General features: G+C 39.4%; 1 protein-coding gene across 1 annotated transcript in view; it reads right to left on the bottom strand.

The window, feature by feature from the left end:
* LOC149827350 (callose synthase 7-like) overlaps positions 1–20,858 on the bottom strand; it is a 131,287-nt gene that overhangs the window by 42,402 nt on the left and 68,027 nt on the right. The window contains 7 exon segments of the mRNA XM_090019298.1: positions 10,657–10,772; positions 10,846–10,965; positions 12,767–12,881; positions 13,501–13,690; positions 13,839–13,907; positions 13,992–14,111; positions 14,196–14,305. Of these exon segments, the coding sequence (XP_089875424.1) occupies positions 10,657–10,772; positions 10,846–10,965; positions 12,767–12,881; positions 13,501–13,690; positions 13,839–13,907; positions 13,992–14,111; positions 14,196–14,305 (840 nt within the window).

The following is a 20,858-nucleotide window of genomic DNA, read 5'->3' as shown; positions in this document are numbered from 1 at the left end:
ACGACTCAGATAACCCTGTTTAGGAGCCTGTGCACGAGTAGGATGAGAATCCTATTGAGGTACTTACGCCATCGCTAAATCGGCGTTACATCACTTCTGATGCGAGACCTAGTTTCTAGGCTTTCTGGTCCAACCAAGATAGTAGCGCCTTCCTTCCTTCGTGAAGGTATTGGATTCCTTACGAGAAATCCATGTACCTCCTCTTGTAGTTGTATCTTTAGTCACGTACGATATGTTTGAACTACGAAGAGCAGGACGAGAAGTCTATAGTAACCTCTAAACGTGTATTGACCCTTTGAGCTAAATCCTGCTATGTTGATATTCGCCTAATAGGCAGAATGCTTGTAATTGTCTAAAGGACTCGAGCACGATAAGTTGGAACTTGAATGAGTTCACTGTGGACTTCTGTAAAGCAGAAGTGTTGAGGGATTTCTGCGAGAGATCCTTACCCCTCTCATCGTGGTTGTACTTTTAAACAGGTACGTCGCATACTGCGGTGAGTAAAATGAGAGGTGTGTGGTTGCTCCAAACGCACAATGGCGCGTATAATTCGCATAAATGATAATCATGCGCCTTCACAGGCAAGATGCTCGATTTGGGTTGAAAGATCAGAGCATGTAGAATGGGACGACGGTTAAGAAACCCCCCATCGTGCTCATTCGGGATGGTTCATCAAGAGAGAGGATGGATGGTACAAAACTCTGATGGACAGTCATTAATGACAATCTCTGGCAAATATCCGACTTCCTCAATCATCAGAGGTTAGGGGAAATCCTTCAGGCCACTTCTGCAGAAGTTCGGATGCGCATCCATTGGGCCTTTGTTTGCCTTTGGGGATTTACTCTCTTGGTCACTGGTCGTCTCCTTAGGAGCGGACTCACTCAGTCATTCGGGGTATAATAAAATACATAGCATAATGAACCCCTGAATCGATTCCGGTTGTTTCTACGTTTTGCCTTGTGCGTACCCAAAATGGCGGACTCATAACGAGACAAGATATAACTTATACATATGATCATGAGATATGCGTGTTGTGACATGAATTGATTGCTTGCTGGTTAGCTCGGTAGTGCAGTACGCTACTCGTTGAGCTATGTACGCCTGTCGAGGCATTACGCTAGTTAGTTAAACTGCTTGCGCAGTTCTCTGTTAGGTAATAACTAGCTTCTTATGATAATTAAATGCTTATCTGTTGGCTTGCATCTCTTATGATTGGTGTGATTGCAACTAGGACTGATGTAGCCACTTGTCTTATAAGTTGCTTACATATTGTAATATAACTGCTATCGTATGATTGCTTATCATGTGTAGCTTATGAATGCTTGTCTTATGCAATTACTTTGCTTTGACTGTTGGATAGAGTTAGTCACTCTTCAACTATAGTATCTGTGGGATCGCTATAGTTGCTTGTTTAGCAATGTGGTCCTTACTGCTCTTGTGTGTAGTTGCTTGCTTTACTAGAGTCTTGCTTGCTCCACAATATATTTGGTTAGTTTTGCTAGTCTTGCTTTTTCCTGCTTGATCTAACAGATATCTGGCTTATTGCGGCATTTGTACCTTCTTGTCTTTTGTGTAATGAAATGGTGGTCTTCAACAAATGCACAAATAACTCACAAACAAGTGTCTATTGGAGACACTACAAGCATGACCCTTGAAAGGGTATAAAAGGAAGAACACTTAAAAAATAAATAATACTTTATTCATGAACAAAATGCTTAAGAAGCATGGTTATTTACATTGAAGGGGTTCACCCCTATATATACAAAAAAGTGGGAGAGAGGAGAGCTCATTTTGAGCTCTCCAAAAGAGACGTTGGATTCCAACGTCTCTTAATATAACTGTTGGACTACAGTCCAACAACATTTATTATTATAGTTGTTGGATTGTAGTCCAACAGCATTTATTATAGCTGTTGGACTACAGTCCAACAGCTATTTGCACAGTCAAGTTCCAACAGGAACTTGACTGGATCAAATATCTAGTTTCTATTGAACTAGATGCTAAAAAAATAAAAGAAAATAATAAAATAATAAAAGAAAATATAATAATATTAAATTATATATATATATATATATATATATATTACAGATTACATTTTAACACTCCCCCTCAAACTTACGGTACAATGAGCAAAAGTTTGTCTAAGAGGAAGTGAAATCTGGGAGCAGCGAGAGGCTTGGTGAAGAAGTCTGCTAATTGATATTCTGATGTAACATATGGCAGATCAATGGTTCCATGTAAGTATTCCTCTCTGACATAGTGACAGTCCATCTCAATGTGTTTAGTGCGCTCATGGAATGTCCGGTTGCTTGCAATGTAGATCGCACTTTTGTTGTCACAGCACATCTTTGAAGCTTGCGTTGCTTTAGCTCCCATATCCGCTAGCAATCGTCTGAGCCAAACAACCTCCATAGTGGTAGTTGTCATGGCTCTGTATTCAGCTTCGGTGGAAGAAAGAGAGACTTTCTGCTGCTTGTTGCACCTCCACGAAATTAAGGTTTCACCTAAGAACACACAAAAACCAGTAGTTGAGTGTCTATTATTGGGATCACCTCCCCAGTCAGCATCAGTATATGCAACTAAATTTAATGAAGATGAAGCAGACAAGAAGAGTCCTCGTGAAAGAGAGGATTTTAAGTATCTAATAATACGCAAAATCGCTCCCATGTGCACGGAGGTGGGAGCATGCTGAAACTGACTGACTGTATGAACCGCATGAGTTATATCTGGCTCCAACAAGCTGTCTATAAGGAGTAGGATCATCAAGAAGTTCTCCATCATCAATTTTCATTCTAACATTGACAACTTCTGGAGTGTCTACTTTCTTATCATCTGTAATTCCAGACCTGGAAACGATATCAAGAGCAAATTTAGATTGAGATATCAAATACCCCCGAGGGGAATTAGCAACTTCAATGCCTAAAAAATATCTTAATAAACCTAAGTCAGTCATTTCAAAGTGAGTTTTAAGAAGAGATTTGATATTTGCAACTCCCTGTTTGTCGCCTCCGGTGATGATCATATCGTCCACATAGAGAAGAAGAATAATGATGCCTGCATTAGATCTCTTAACAAACAAAGCAGTGTCAGTTAAACAAGGTTGAAAACCAATATCAAGCATAACATGACTAAATCGGTCATACCAGGCTTTTGGAGCCTGTTTAAGACCATAAAGAGCTTTTTCTAGACGAAGAGCTTTACCCTTAGGGATACTAATACCAGGTGGGGCTTCCATGTATACTTCTTCAACGAGATTCCCATTCAGGAAAGCATTTTTGACATCTAATTGAAAGATAGGCCATGTTCTAATGGAGGTCAAGGCTATTAAAGTTCTAACAGTGGTCATACGGGCCACAGGAGCAAATGTTTCTTCATAATCGATGCCATAATCTTGAGCATATCCTTTTGCTACTAAACGGGCCTTATATCTTTCAAGGGTCCCATCACTTTTGGTTTTGACTTTGTATACCCACCTACGACCTATAGGTTTCTTACCCGGAGGAATATCTTGTATCGTCCAAGTATTAGCATTTTCTAGTGCATCCAATTCTATTTTCATGGCTTCTATCCATTCTATATGATTTTTTGCTTGAGAATAGGATGATGGTTCAACATATGATTGTATTAATGTAATGGCGGCCCTATACGTGGGTGAAAAAGATTCATAAGACAGAAATTTTTCTGGAGGTTTAGAGATTCTAGACGTTCTTCTAGGTGAGACTTCAGAGTATTTTTGTAATGCACATGGAAGATTTTGCTCTCTACGTCTTGAATATTGTAGACTAACATCCCTATGGATTTGCTCTTCATTATCATCATTTTCAACAGCAATAGGACTTTGATCATTGTCAAGGTCACATCCAACATCACATTCATTGGATTTTGAAATTTGATCAATTAAAAACGAGTATTCAGTGACATCCTTGGATTTTTCAAATTCAAAGAAGCTTTCTTTTTCCAAAAAAGATACATTTCTTGACACATATAATTTGTCATTTTGAAAATCGAAACACCTGTAGCCTTTTTGATTATCAGCATATCCTAAAAAGGCACATGGGATTGCACGAGGAGAGAGTTTGTCATTTCTGTTGGTGAAAACAAAACATTTGCATCCAAAGACTCTTAATCTAGAATAATCTGGAGTTAAGTTAACAAGCTTTTCTATTGGAGTTGTATTCTTTAATGAAAAAGATGGCATCCTATTAATGAGGTAGGTGGCAGTTAGGACCGCTTCAGCCCAAAAACTTTTTGGAACTTGATTTGCAATTAGCAATGTCCTAGTAGTTTCCATAATGTGCCGATGTTTGCGTTCGGCTAGGCCATTCTGTTGTGGAGTGTGTGGACATGATCTTTGATGTGTAATACCATGTAAATTGAGATAGTCTTTGAATTCGTTGGACATAAATTCTCCCCCTGAATCAGTGCGAAAAATAGAAATATCATTTTGAAACTTATTTTTAACCATTTTATGAAATATTTGTAAGTTAGCAAAGACATCAGATTTATGTTTAAGAAAATAAATCCAAGTATGTCTAGAAAAGTCATCAACAAAAATGACATAATATGTATAACCACCTTTAGAAATTACTGGTGCGGGGCCCCAAACATCCGAATGTATTAACTCAAGTGGTCGTGAGGAAACAAAAGTTCTACTAAGAAATGGTAACCTTTTCATTTTGCCAAGAATGTAGTCTTTACAAGAAAAATTTTCAGAATTACAAAAATTTTCCAAACTTGGAAAATATTGAATTTTAGACATATGAGGATGGCCAAGCCTTTTGTGCCATAAATCCAATTCTAATTTCTGAATATTATAACAAAATGCATTCTTGGGTAATTCCAAAAAGTCCATGTAATAAAGTCCTCCTTCTCTATGGCCTTCCCCAATCAGCTTCCCTGACTGGCAATCCTGTACCCAACAACCATGAGAAGAGAAGGAGATATTACATCCATAATCAGATATTTGCGAGACAGATAAGAGATTCAAATTAAGTTTAGGGATATATCTAACTTCTGGGATAAAAAATCTTTTGGATTTTTGAAGATTTTCAAAACATCCTATTCCTTTTACTTCGAGAGATGTGCCATCGACTGTAAAAACCTTTGACACACTTGAGTTATTTTTAAGACATTCGGATAGACTATTAACATTTGGGGTCATATGAAAAGAAGCACCAGAATCTAAAAGCCAAGGAAAGTTACCTGGATTGGAGAAAGATGCAACTGCCGCTCCAGTTGAGGCTTCGGTTGAGGAGGATACCCCTTTGAGAAGAGGTTGAAGGATTTCCATCAGTTGAGCCATAGACACAGGTGCATCTTGATCTTTTGACTCAGATTCAACAGATGCAACTTTTTTTTCTTCTCTTCTTTTTAACTTTGGACATTGAGGCCTATAGTGCCCCGGTTCATGACAATGATGATAAATAACTTTTCTTTTATCAAAGTCACAGTTTTGCCTTCCAAAATGAGGCGGCTTGTAAGTACGAGTATGATTCCCCGGTCTAGATACAGCTAAAACGGAGTCATCATCAACTTTTGGAGTACCTTTTCTAAGTCTATTTTCCTCCATAGTGAGCTCTTCTATAGTATCAACAATAGAAGGAATTTTTCCACGATGTAAAAGGGCCAATTTGGTGGATTCAAACTCCGTCCTTAGACCATTCACAAATTGATAGAAATGTTCCATATCGAGTTGCTTTTGGCGAAGCTCGATGTCTTCGGCACAATGCCATTTGGGCTCAAGAAGAGCCAACTCTTCCCAAAGTTCGGACAACTCATTATAATATTCTCGAATAGTTTTATCTTTTTGAGTCATTGTCCGAACTTTATCTTGTAAATTGCATACATGTGCAATATCTTTAAGGGAATACATGTTTTTGAGGTATTCCCAAGCCTTATCGGCATGCTCAAACTTAGCTAGACTAGAGCATTTTTTAATGTCTATGCTATTGATGAGCCATGACATAATTTTTGCATGCCCTATCCTCCATTCTTTCCATTTCTTTTCATAAGTGGCTAACGCCTTACTCTTCTCTTCTTCTGTTAGAGGAACCTCTTTATCACCCTCTTTCTTGGTAAGAGATAGTTTAGGTTCCAAATCGGAACCATCCACTATACCCCATAAACCTTTTCCCCAAATGTGGTGCTTCATAATCGAAGCCCACATTACATAGTTAGTATCATTTAGCTTCATAGGAATGATGGTGATCTTATCATTGTCATCCATCTTTTACAAGGGTAAGAGAGGAATAAATAAGAGGAGAGAGAGAGAAAAATAAAAAGAAAAGAAAAAGAGTAGACAAAAGAATAAGAGAGGATACAAAACCAATTTTTTTTTTGTAGCACAAGTTCGCCTTTCTTCAAACAAATCTTCTTGAGCCAAGAACAAGGTGATGAAACACCTTTTGTAAATGTGGCACGGAAATCGAGGCGGAAGCACTTCAAGATCTAAGGATTTCGTAGCTCTGATACCATGTAATGAAATGGTGGTCTTCAACAAATGCACAAATAACTCACAAACAAGTGTCTATTGGAGACACTACAAGCATGACCCTTGAAAGGGTATAAAAGGAAGAACACTTAAAAAATAAATAATACTTTATTCATGAACAAAATGCTTAAGAAGCATGGTTATTTACATTGAAGGGGTTCACCTCTATATATACAAAAAAGTGGGAGAGAGGAGAGCTCATTTTGAGCTCTCCAAAAGAGACGTTGGATTCCAACGTCTCTTAATATAACTGTTGGACTACAGTCCAACAACATTTATTATTATAGTTGTTGGACTGTAGTCCAACAGCATTTATTATAGCTGTTGGACTACAGTCCAACAGCTATTTGCACAGTCAAGTTCCAACAAGAACTTGACTGGATCAAATATCTAGTTTCTATTGAACTAGATGCTAAAAAAATAAAATAAAAAAAGAAAATAATAAAAGAAAATATAGTAATATTAAATAATATATATATATATATATATTACAGATTACATTTTAACATTTTGCACCCCTACTAGTCTGTTGTGAGACTGACCCATTTCATGGGCAACTGGTGAACAGGTTGAGACAGCTTGCGATGGCACGATGACGTGATGCGTTTAAGGCAAGGCCCCTTTCCTGACGTTGCGCTCCTGGGGACACTTTTGATAGATATGGTATAAAGTTTCTTTGAAAGCATCCCTTCTTATTAGAACTCTGGATTTTTAAAACTGTATTACCAAAACGTTGTTCTTCTTTTCATTTCAATAAAATATATATTCGAGTTACAAATCGGTTTATAAGGGGAAGATTGCATTTGTGTTGTAATGCGCCCAAAGTCTAGGGACTTGATATTTTAAACATGATCTTCCGCTAAACTTCTGTTTCGAACTCTGATAAATGATTGATTTCAAAGCTTTCAACATTTTTCATAAAAAGTTTCAAGTCCACGATTTTGGGGCGTTACAGGGGTAAAGATCTCTCGCAGGAAATCCCAACACATCTGCTTTACAGAAACCCACCGTGAACTTATTCAAGTTCCAACTTGTCGTGCTCGGGTCCTTTAGACAATCGCAAGCATTCTGCCTATTAGGCGAATATCAACATAACAAGATCTAGCTTAATATGTCAATACATGTTTAGAGGTTACTATAGACCTCTCGTCCTGCTCTTCATAGTTCAAACATATCGTACGTGACTAAAGATACAACTACAAGAGGAGGTACATGGATTTCTCGTAAGGAATCCAATACCTTCACGAAGGAAGGAAGGCGCTACTATCTTGGTTGGACCAGAAAGCCTAGAAACTAGGTCTCGCATCAGAAGTGATGTAACGCCGATCTAGCGATGACGCAAGTACCTCAATAGGATTCTCGTGCACAGGCTCCTAAACAGGGTTATCTAAGTCGTATCGAATAGGCGAACTAAGGTTGTAACACACCTTTCCCAAATACACTGTTTTGGGAGATCCATCCGCGATCACTGCTTTACAAAGCTATACATCTTTGAAAAATAGGTTTACACCTAAGACCATTATCTTTGGGGAACCGAAGTGCATAAGTGTGTGTCATGACTCTTAAGACAAGTGAAACGATATACACCATACACTCGAAACTGTACTCAAGGCGTAAAGGCTGACAAGGGGCAAACCCGTGCACATACTAATACAATGGCAAATCGAGGGGCAAGACTCGATGGCCGAAGCGGCACCGCGAGGGCAGAACACTAGAGCTACACACGAGGTATGAAATCATACCCCGATCATCGAAACACACCAGCAGGCAACTACGTAAGCAACTCCGAGGTATGAAATCCTATACTGGCTAAGCAGGTGTAAAGGACGACTCATGAGACATAGGGTTGCACCTCAATAGATCGATAAGTATAAGCAAGTAAAGAAGCATATGACAAAGATAAGAATACATGCATGAACAAAGCATATACACGAAGTGCGGCAGCAAGGTAAAGACGAACACATACGAAAAGTAAGTGCAACAGCCAGCATCACAACAATAGAAAAGTAAAGTACGAAGAGTAAAGCAAGTAGTAAGGCCATGGCGCATAAAGCGCGGGGCGACATGGGTAAATGTAGGAAGTAAAGAACAAAAACGTAAAGGAGGACCAGGATTTGCATCCTGGAGTAAAAAGACAGTGAATGCATGGCGCAAAGCACGGGGCAGCAAGGAAGTAAAGTACAGAAAGTAAAGAGGACAAGGACCGTGAAACTGCGTCCTTGAGTTAAAAGACATGAAATGTAAAGAGGGGAATTAAAAGCCTAGGCACATATAGCGCGGTGGCAACAGAAAGAAAAGTGCAAGAAAAGTAAAGAGGACAAGGATCACGAAATCGTGTCCTTGAATATAAAGACATACGTATATATATTATACGTATACATATATCATCCTCTTTCATTATTAATTATCTTTCTTTATTTAAGCGTTTATCCGTTCATTGTCCTTTTATGCAAGAATCCCCTACCTTGAGGGGTTGTGGGTCCTCGTACGCCAGCAGCGTAAGTAAGCGCAAGCTCGAGCCACGAAGGCGAGCTTGATCCACCGTTCAACCTGCGATGCTTAGAAACGAGAAGCGGGTCCGGTAAGGCCTGCAGTGGTACCGGACCCCAAACACGAGAGTAGGCAGGGAGCTCAGCTCCCTGCGGAGAAACAATCGAGGCAGCAAGACCTCCCGCAGGTTGCCGGCAAAACAAGAACGAGAGACGGGAGGCAAATCGGGGCAGCAACAACAGTGGCGGCCGGACGGAGTTGGTCGTCGGAGCTCAGAGGTTGTTGTCAACTTCGATCGTCGACGTCCCGCGACACAGGGAACGAAAGGGGTCGGCAAAGGTGGGGGGTCATCGGAGCTTGGAGGCTGCTGTCAACGTCGGAGGTCGCCTGAGCTCGAAGGTCGGTGGCGGTTCCGATCGCTGACGTATGCAACATCCGGGAGGAAGGCGGTGGCCGGCAGCTAGTCGCCGGCGTCGGTGGCTGCAGAGAGGGATAGAGACGGGAGAGGTAGAGAGGAGAGAGAGTGGCGAGGGGGTTTTACCCCTCACCCGACTGAGCCTGCATCTTTTTAAAGATGCAGTCGCTCAAATGTTCGAGAAACCAGGGTCGGATCAGGCTCGGGTCCGGTTCGGACCCGGATCCGGGCCCGACACAGCGGACCAAACCTCGACACGGGTCCGACACGTGCAGGGCACGTGTATGACACGATTTTTTTTCCAAGGCTTTACAGAAAGGGTGCTGCAAAAGAGAGAGAGAGAGAGAGAGAGAGAGAGAGAGAGAGAGAGAGATTACATTAAAAAACAAAAATAAGAAAATTTTAAATTCCTTGAGTTAGACGGGAAACCCCTAGGCTCTTCTACAAAGTTAAACTCAAAGCCTTGTTGGTGCTGGAGATTAAGAATGTTTGATTGTAGCTGATACGCTGGAAGACAGTAAAAAGTGATACATAAAGTATCAGATACTTGTGAACTATCCATATACCACAACGGCATTGGCCAACACTTGTACTCGCCAATGTGTCAGATGATTTGAAGTTTGAAAAATAGCAGTGTCCAAGCGATGCCATTTTAGTGTTGGTGTCTGACACAGCTAGACACCAATAAGCTGGACCTCCAGGAGATTCAAGGTAACACCCAACTTATTACAGCAACAACACTGGGTCTACTTGACACAATCAAACTAATTAACTTTATGCACATACACCATCAAAGACGTCCAAACTTCATTTCTGTTTGGACCAACATAACATGATATGGAATAACAAGATCAATGTTGGTGCAATTTCATACACCAAAAAAATTAGCAACAAAGAGCACAACTGATAAACTCAACATGACCCTGACAAAAAGAGTTGCACTATCCTATCTTTAGTGAGAGCACCAACATCAATTTCACACATTCCAATGCATGAAAACCTACCTAAGCTGGTCCACGTCATAGCCTACCTGCCTGACACAACCAACCAGAATTGAGATCCCATTGGAACCCAAGTTAAAAAAATCAATCCACAACATAACCCACATTTTAGATATACTAATTACATAATAGTGTACAAAATAATTATGTTCACTAAAAACTGTATAAGCTAGACCACTTATAGTTCAGCTGAAATAATTATTTAAATCCAAACAAGTAAATTGCCCTGATAGCTGTTCAAATTGTCAACAGATGCTCACCTGCCAGTAAAGATGTGTTCTCTCAGGCCCAATATTGTTGGCGGTCGTAGTCCATGTGATCTGGAAAACTCTTGCAAAACATTTCTCATTTTGAAAGCTTCCTCAAGATAATTATCCTGTGACCAGAAGGTATTAGGCGGTCAACAAATAGATCAAGTAAATATTTAAGGAGTTTTCAAACATCAATACCTGGTTCATGTCAATAGTTTGCAATGCTTCTCCGCGTGTAAAAATTATGGCATGGTTTTGATTTCCAGGTTTCCCTTCACCAATAATAGGAGAACCGGGCAGCTTGATCCGATAAATTTCCTATAAAAAAAGCCAAGCAATATAAATAAAATGTGCTTATCTTTGAAGTAAAAAAACATATAGATACAATTGGAAACATGTATAATACCAACTACACAAATATGGACAGTAAATATCTTCTCTATAGTCAGACATGAACTTATGATGATAAAGTGACCATGCAAAATACCTAGCATGTAGACACATATGCAGAATCATATTGAATGAGAACCATAAAATTTGAATGAGACAAAAATAAAAATAACAGAAATTGTTAATGTTAGGAGACTGCTGCTCCATAACATGTTTCAGAATAAAATAAAGAAAAGTCCGTTAGATTCAAGATTACCTAAGAAAAGAAAACTAGATTCAACTAATTATGAGCAACAACATATGAAAAAAATGTAAAAGCCCCAACAACATTGCACTAGATAGGTGTGATACCTATTACTAGCAGAAGGATAAAGAAAAAGATAACAAAATGTATATATATATATATGAGCATAGATAAGATTATTTTTTTGGATAACCAGTTGACAATCCATAATTACGTAATTACATGGAAGAGACTAGCCTTAAATAGCAATGTGAAGGGTCTGTTCTCATAAAGTCAAAATCAAAGTCACTTATTTCAAAAAAAATCAAAAAATTACAGAGTAACAAATGAAATCATACTTAAAATATAACAACTAAAGAATTAAATCCTCATTGATGGTATCGAAGCAATAAAATGGCAACATTTCTAAATATATGGTGAGTTGGTATATATCAACATTAATCTGCAAGAATTCATCAAAAATTTATACAAGAACAGCTTATATTCTCCACCAAACACAGCGACTAATCACATATGAATGATGCCCAAAGTAATGTTTCTTGAACTAAAGTGAATGCTACTTTATCAATCATATTTCCAGAAAGAGATTAGATACATGCTGATGCAAGGATCCGCTTAAACATCATCAAGATTGAGCTGATATGGTAACTCTAAAAGGAGAAAACTGATTGCCACAGTTCAAGTGGTTCAATTCTCAGAAAGAAAATAACATACATTAACTGATGCAATTGCATCTAACTAGAAAAGTTGTAACCAAGTAGGTTAAGCAAAGCATTTGAACCCAATGAGGCAACAGTAACCGTATAAGTTCACAAGGTGTAAACCACATGAATAAATGATTAGAAAATAGGAAACTTCAATAAAAATTAAAAGCATATGAAACTCACATAGAAGCTGTTAACATTAACAGTTTCCAGACCCCTGCACCTTTACTAAAGATGGAAAAGTGTTGAAGACTGTTTCACCAAGCATTCATATACACACATGAATGTCTTTTTTAATGTAAGAAAACTGAGGTAGCTTACATGCATTACGCTTTCAAATTATTGTGGCATACTTTATTCATGTTATTTTTATCATATGTGATTAGAGTCTTCTTTTTGCTGTCTTGTAGTATCTGAGGATTGAAATATTGTCATACATATGAAAAGAAAGATAAACGGGATAATATGGAGGATAGTTTTGCAATTAGAAAGATGTGTACATATATTAAGCCAGCAATATCCTTTTTCTTCAGGTTCAGAAAAACAGGTGCAAATATGTTGAGCTATAAATACATCTTTTTGGATCATTTCTGATCAACTTCTCATCATATTTCATCCTAACTTTTCATAAAGGCTTATTAACGATACAGCTTCTTTACAAATAATTTGCTAGAAATTCAACCATCGGTTTTCTGTAATCAAATTTCCAAACAGAAAAACCAAGCAAGCTAACATTAAATTGCTATTCAGCATTAAGAAGTTGTAGTCTTAAATGGTGTACCTCGTCTTTCTTTTCAAATCCTTTAACAAGTACAGAGTAATAAACCTTCTCAGCTTTTTTCCCATCAATGGACTCCTCTCGGTCATCCACATAAGCAACACGCAATGAAGGATATCTGGAAATTTAAAAAAAATTGAATTACATTCATGTTATATAACATGCACAGACACAACATGCCGATGCATGCAGACAATGTATATTTGAACGTGCATGTGCATAGGCAATATTCTAAAAATATAGAGACGTTACCAAACTATAGTATGATAAAAAAGAGAAAATATGACAATAATATTGATAACTTAGAAATATCACTAGTTATCATTATATTCTTTATCATACATTTATAATTAAAATGTGATTCATCTGACTTTTATCTTTTTATTTTTTGGAAATTGTTCTATGTTTACATTTATTGCAAAACTTTCCTAAAACTATTCCTTTCTAATTTTTTGGAGTATTTATATTTTTCAATTTTTAAGAGATTTATGAAGAAGCTCATAGTATATACCAAGACTTTCTTGACAAGATATAGCCAAGATCAGGTGACTATGGTTTTTATGTGTGTGTGTGTACATACATACCTACAAGCATAAGTAGATGCCTACATTAGATACATGCATGCATCCATGCTCATGTGCTTCTGCACATGAATGTCTAGATAATCAATCTACATTTTCTTTATAAAACGAATTACGTTGTAAAAGGTTTTCCAAACGGAATATCCATATACTTACTCTAACATGAGATTTAAAATGTTTAGAGAACAGCTTCGGTCACGAGAAACAGTCGATTTCTTCTGTTGACCATATACTTGGCAGGAAACCACATACGTGAACTTCATATCAGCAACAGCCAGCAGTGGTGCATTTTGCTGCTCCATGTATTTTTCAATTGATTCAACTTTTCTGTGTCCATCTAATATGTCTGGTAAAAAAAACAATTATCTAAAAGCTGATTTGTTGATTGATTACTTCGATGAACTGACAAAAGCATGGGTGAAGTGGATAGTGTGGAAGACTTGGATTGATGGGGAACTCATTGAAAAAGTACATGAAGCAAATCTGGCCCTTACCATGATCATCTGTCATATCGAGGAAACACTGAAGTGCTAGTGCTTGTCTATAGTACATCATGCCCCTTACTAGAATAGAGCAAGCAGCAGATGAGAGAAAATAAATAAACAGTTATTTTCAAGAAGAAAAATTCATTGTTTCATTCACAGAACCTGTACGACTTAGTGTTTGAGCCCTGTAAGAAGCCCACAGACAAACATGATCCATCTTATCTTTAGGTACAGGTTTATCTTCTGGTAGACCAAGACGTTGCAGAAGATTGCTCCACTCATCTAAAAAAACAATTTAAATCTCAAACAATGTGTCTACAATCCTTATCAGAAATTTAGAATACAGAACTTGGCGAAAGAGCATACCTGGATATATCTTTCGGAGATAAAACTCAATGGTTATTCCATCTTCATTTTCTTTATTAATCTCATTCTCAGATAACAAAACATCCTCATTAAAATACGGAGTCAGAACGCTAGCAAAACAAATATTAAACAATACAGTGATCAATAAATTTGCATCAAAATAACAATGACAAGGAAGTGCCAGTAATATTCTGATACAACACATCAAATGCTGAACCACATCTCATAAGAAACTGAGTTGGCTGATCAAAGACTGGAAATGAAATACTTAAGATTCTTGTTGCAAAGCTACATATGGTCCAGTTCCACCGTGTGAAGTTAATTTGCCAGTAGGCAACATTAGAATATGCTACTCAAACAAATGAGCATCACACATGAACAAGATATTGGTACGAATATGCTTAATGGGCTGGTGTATACACCTACTGTTACACTCTATGTGAATTTTAAACACAATGACCTACCTTTGGATAGAATCATTGTTTCATAAAGTCATACGCAATCTAAATACCGAATTTCAATCTCAACGCGGTCCAAGAAACCTTCAATCAACAAAACTCGAATCACTTTGGTGATAACCAAAGTGAGTTTATCGAAATTTTTTACATTAAAGTCATGTAAAGCATGTCATAATACAACTAAAGTGCATACATTCATAATCTCATGCTTAAATAATCATGGATAACTTAAAAAACAACATGAAACACACCTTATATCATGTTAAAGTTACCAAAAAGTATGAAAATAATGACAAAGACAAGCATTTATGAGTCATATTCAAGATTGAGGTCTTAAAATGGCCTAAATGGATCCTTAGAGACCCTAAACTGGCCACAAAAAGCCTTGAACCGGTCACAAAAACCCTGAACCGATCCCTAAAAAGCTAGATCATGTCCCAAAATGCATGAACCGGTCTCAAAAACCACTTAATCGGTTCCAAAAACCCCAAAATTGGTCTCAGGAACCCCTAAACCAGTCTCAGAAGGACCGTATCGGTTACTAGACCCGTTATGTCCTTAATGGGTTAAATGATCTGGTTATGGACCTGATCCGAGCCATGGTTACTGACCCGGTCCACTCAGGAACAATAATGGGTCCTGGACCGGGTCTCAACGGGTCTGGATCAGACCCGATCCTCCCAGAACCCCAACGGGTCTAGGTCCGACAGGGTCGGACTCATACCCAGTCCACTGGGCACCCCAATGAGTCCGGGTCGCGGACTAGGTTCGACTAGGTCAGACTTAGACACGATCCACCCAGAACCCCCAACGGATTCGGTTCTTGGATCGGCTCCAACCAGGTTAGACTCAAACCCGGTCGACGTGGAACCCGCAATGGGTACGAGTCTTGGACCGGGTCCGACTTGGTCGAACTCAAACTCGATCCACTCGGAGCCCACCAATGGGTCCAAGAATGCACTTCCCCATATACATCCTGCTGAAAATTTCAAATGGCGACGAGGTCTGAAAGGAAATTGCTCAAAATTTAATTGTGAGCAACTTTCGTTTTAAATTACCGAATTTCGCGTCGGTTCACTGAAAAATGCAAATCAAGACGTCGGACTATGCATAGACAGATTTCTGCCAGAATTCTTAGAGCCGCCAGAAAATATGTCGAAATCCCTCCACACAACTCCGATGATGCTCAAATCACTCAGACAAGATCCTTACACATCAATGAACTCAAATCCACTGGCGGATCGTCGATCCTTCACCGAATATGGCCAAAATTTAAAGATGTACTGTAACGGCCGCCTCAACTGTCGTCGACTGACAACCAACCGAATGACTGGCTTAAACGACTGTGGCAAGCAGTGGGTCTCTTGTCAATGCTTCCTCCATCGTCGTCCAACATCCCAAAACCAAACAAGAGTCCAATGAGGGAGAACAATGCCGACAAAAAATTTCGACAAGTGTCACATGGACGTCGACATACCCATACCGCAAATATGCGTAACGAATGCGCATTGTGAGCCCATAACCCAATGTTAACATAAAATGAATCGCAGAAGAACTAATAAACGGATGTAGCCTTGGACGATCCGAACAACGCTTTGGTGGATGCGGGTGGTCGACATTCTCCTCAGCCAATCGACACCCACAATAAGCTTAGGCAAAAATGTCGAGAGGTGAGTAGGACCCTTGAACTCAAAGAGAGATCACACACAAATGTGGCACTCAACAACCATGTATTCCCTCATTGTAGTCCTCATCAAGTTACCATGGATCTCTCCTATTTATAGAGAGATCTGATGGAGGCTCATAATGGGCAGTAGTGGAGGTCTTTATTGGGCATGAATGAACAATTATGAGACTTCATAACTGTCCTGTAACCCCTTAAAACCCAAAAGCCTATCCCAAGTATGTCTCTTGCTATGCCCATGTCAATATGGGTCACATTCAGATTGGATCCAATCCGATCCAAAATCCAACATTACTGTCACGCAACATTTTTTCATTTCAATACTTTAAATATGAGGTCTCATTCAGAATTTTCTTCTATAGTTCAAAAACTTCTTACCTATTTTTGCACCTGAAATTAAATTACCAAACTTATTCTTTCTTACCCTTTTCATGTGTAAAGTGTGAGTGTATGTGCGCACACATGCATATCCCCAGAGAATTTATAAAGATTTGCTCGAGATCCATAGGAAAACCTGCAGTCTTTGGAGATGCATATTGCCAGATGGTTAAGCATGTCATCTTGTGGGTACACGTGCAAAGGTGCATATCCGAGAGTTAGTGAAGGGTTAAAAAAACCTCAAATGCATACTTTAAAGACTTAATTTTTACATAACATGAGATGGAATAGAGAAAGAAAATTGATGGGTTACTGAATCGGGTATTCTTTACCAAAGACTTGCATCCTTTGACATTTCTAAGCGAATATCCCAACATTGTAAATAAACCAGCAAGTTGGATATTGACCCCAAAAACATGACTGAATTTTTTGGTGATCCGACTTGTGACTTGGCCAAGTTGGATCAGATTGAGTAATTACTGGGTCAAGCAAAGCACTTTACTCAATAATGACCTAAAATTGGCCAACTCTTATAGTCAACTCGAATGACTCAGCTGAGGGACGAGTTGTAAGTGATTTGGTTGAGTCACGATCAAGAAAACCCATCCAGAATCAGGGAGTATATCCCAAATCAAAACTGAATCAGCTGAGTTACGACTCTGAGTCGACTCGGCTAATTAAGTTGAATGTTAAATTATAAAAGAAAAATGAAGCATAAAAAGTTAAAAACTGAAAAGATGAAAGAAAGGGAAGGTCAAAACCCTAACATTCTACCCCTTCTCAATTCTACACCTCTCCACCCCCCGACCATCCCAGTGCCCTATCAAGTTCTGATTGCCACCTGTGTCATGTGATTTCTTTGGCAAATCATTGAAGCAACCAGAGAGGAGGCCTTGCAGTTGCTGAGATTTTGTTTTTAGGTTGATTGAGAAATATTGCTTTTCCCATTAGAATCAGAAGGATTCACCATTCAGATCTTATTTTATGTTATTAAATGAAATTTCAGGTGTTTTTTCTCATAGAAAATAGAGGGGTTCACTGGTTCAGATCTTCCTTTTTATGTTACTGAACTGAAAATTTGGCCGTGAACTTTTTGTTCGTTTTCATGTTACTAAATTGAAAAGTTGTGCATGAGCTTTTCTTCTTTTTTATGTTACTAATTCAATGGAAGTCATCTTGTTCCTTTAAACCTTGTCTACTATTCAGATTGTATCATTGTTCTTATATTTCTGTATTCATGCCCTTTCAAGCAAGTTTTTGTCTTTATAACACAGATTCTGTTTCATTTTTATTTATTTTTCAAAATAAAAGAAGAAGCAAAAGAACCTAGTAAAGACCCTGCATGTGCAAAAAGGTGCCATCTGCAAAATGTGGGGAAAAGATCCATGGTGGCCTTTGTGTAATATAATCATAATGTATTACTATTTGTGTGCTGCTCCTCAGTTTAAGCATTTATTTGTACATTATATTTATATCAGGGGTATTTTTTACCTTGTAATGTTTTCCCTTCTTTTGTCTTGTAGTGTACATAGAGGAGTTGACCCTTATAAGGGTGTATCCTTCTTCTATTAAGAACTGAATGAAGTTTTCTTAAGATAGTTTCTTCACACTTTGCTCTCTCATTTTGTTTGTGGTATTGCTTGATATGGTATCAAAGCCATATTCAAGAGGAGAGAGGGCTGTGGGGGTGCATTTGGGAAGAGAGAAGCTTTGTTCCTGTTATGCTACAGTGCTGCTTTGGTTTGCGTGTGTTGAAAGTGACGTCCGTACAAATTTGGGGATTTCATCAGTTTGAGGTATGTATTTGCTAGATCATGATTTTAGAAGCCATACAAACCAAAAATCGTGGATTTCGGTTGAGATTTGGAATTTCTGTGATTTTTTCGTATTTTCTGGATTTTGGGGTGAACAGTGTCTAGTTTGAAGAAATGCGTCGATTCCAATCTTATCGGGGGTTCTTAGTGGCTCAGATTTATCATAATCTGATTGTTTTGGGGTGGAGAAGTGATGCAACTGCGTTGGAGGAGTGAAAACTAATGGCCCACCGTGAATCGGTGTGGCTGAACTTCTTTATTAACTCAGAAAATGTCCAATAAACAATGGGAATATGCAATAACAGTAAGGAAAAAGTAAAGGGAAAACAGCAATCAAATAGAGAAAAGAAAAACTGCAGGAGAGAAGTCGGTTGGGGTTGTTTTCAATCTTCCATAATCCTTCACGCAACCCTAGACAACCTCTTAAAGACTGTTTACTGGATCGGGTCGTGGGTCCAGATTTGGATCCGACCCACGATCCGGTTCAGTCTTCCTTTGCAGCTGGTTCTGGGGCGTGCGAGCTCCACCACGCCTGACGTAGGTGCGCAGGGGTACCTCCCTGCGTCGTGGCTCCGTCCCTGCAGGTGAGTCATCTTCACGGGGTCTTTCATCTGCCCTGTGTGGTGGATCGAGTGGCACGATGGGCCCAATCGAGTCCTGCCCTGCATCATTCTCCCCTGGTTGGGAAGAAGTCGGCTCTGTCGACTTGTTGTTGCCACAGTAAGCATATAGATCAGCCACGTTAAAAATAGGGGAAATATGTCAATCATCGGGCAGCTCAAGGAGGTAAGCATTCGAACCTAACCGCTAGAGGATCCTAAAGGGGCCATACTTCTTAGGACTTAATTTGCTATAGGTACCGACGGGAAAACGCTCTGGACGCAGGTACACCCAGACAAGTTGATCGACCTCGAAATGGACATCACGACGACCCTGATCTATGAAAGCTTTGTAGGTCTCGTAGCTTTCAACAAGTTTGGTCCGGACTTGTCTGTGAATGTCACGCATATATTCAACGGCATCAAAAGCATCCGGAGCTGGAGCTGAGAGATCTGACACAAAGGCAAGGTCAACGACATGGGTGGGAGACCGACCATACACTACTTGGAACGGGGATTTACCAGTGGACCGGTTAATGGAGTTGTTATAGGCGAACTCGGCTTGAGGCAGAACGAGATCCCAAGTTTTGACATTTTCGCCCACTAAGCTCCGTAATAAATTTCCTAAGGTGCGGTTCACGACTTCGGTTTGGCCATCAGTCTGGGGGTGATACGCGCTACTGAACTGGAGCTTAGTTTTCAACAGGGCCCATAACGATTTCCAAAAGTGCCTCATAAAACGCGTGTCGCGATCGGAAGTGATTGTGTGAGGTAGACCGTGGAAACGAGCAACATCTTTGAAATAATATGAAGCAACTAAAGAGGCATCGGTGGTGCATTTGCACGGAATAAAGATAGCCATTTTGGAGAACCGGTCAACAACTACTAAAATTGAATCAAAACGACGTGGTGTGCGGGGAAGGCCCACGATAAAATCCATGGACACATGCTCCCACGGTCGTTCAGGAATGGGTAACGGGGTGTACAGACCACTATTCTGACGATGACCCTTGGACACTTGACACACATGACAACCTTGGATAAACTTGACAACATCTTTGCACATTTTGGGCCAAAAGTATCGTTCATCTAAGAGAGCGAACGTCTTATTATGCCCGAAATGCCCTGCTAACCCTCCTTCATGTAATTCAGAAATCAACTGAAGCCTGAGGGAGAAATTGGGTACACATAATTGGTTACCACGGAAGAGGTAACCATTATGAATACAAAAACGAGGGTCAAGGTTGCGAGCGGAGGAGGTGCACCCTTCCCAGACTTTGTGAAAATCAGGGTTCGTAGGGTATAACTCTTTGCATTGTTCAAAACCTATGACCTGCACCGACATAGTCATCAACAGGCTGTTCTTCCTACTAAGAGCGCCAGCCACCTTGTTCAGGGTACCCGATTGATGCCGAAGCGAAAAGGTGTACTCTTGCAAGAAGCTGACCCACTTGGCATGACGAACACTCAACTTTTTCTGACTGTTCAGGTACTTCAATGCCTCATGATCCGTGTACAAGACAAATTCCTTATAAATGAGATAATGCCTCCAATAACGAAGGGCTTGTACAACGGCATAAAACTCAACATCGTAAGTGGAATATTGGCACCTGGCCTGAGTCAGCTTCTCGCTAAAGAAGGCGACAGGCCTACGATTCTGACTCAAGACGGCGCCAATCCCCACTTTAGAGGCATCACATTCAACCTCAAAGACTGCACTAAAATCGGGG

This window comes from Nuphar pumila, chromosome 10 (assembly GCF_984573655.1).
Source record: "Nuphar pumila chromosome 10, dmNupPumi1.hap1.1, whole genome shotgun sequence".
Taxonomy (NCBI): Eukaryota; Viridiplantae; Streptophyta; class Magnoliopsida; order Nymphaeales; family Nymphaeaceae; genus Nuphar; species Nuphar pumila.
Note: the sequence above shows the minus strand (reverse complement) of the source record. Positions and strands in the feature narration are given on the sequence as shown.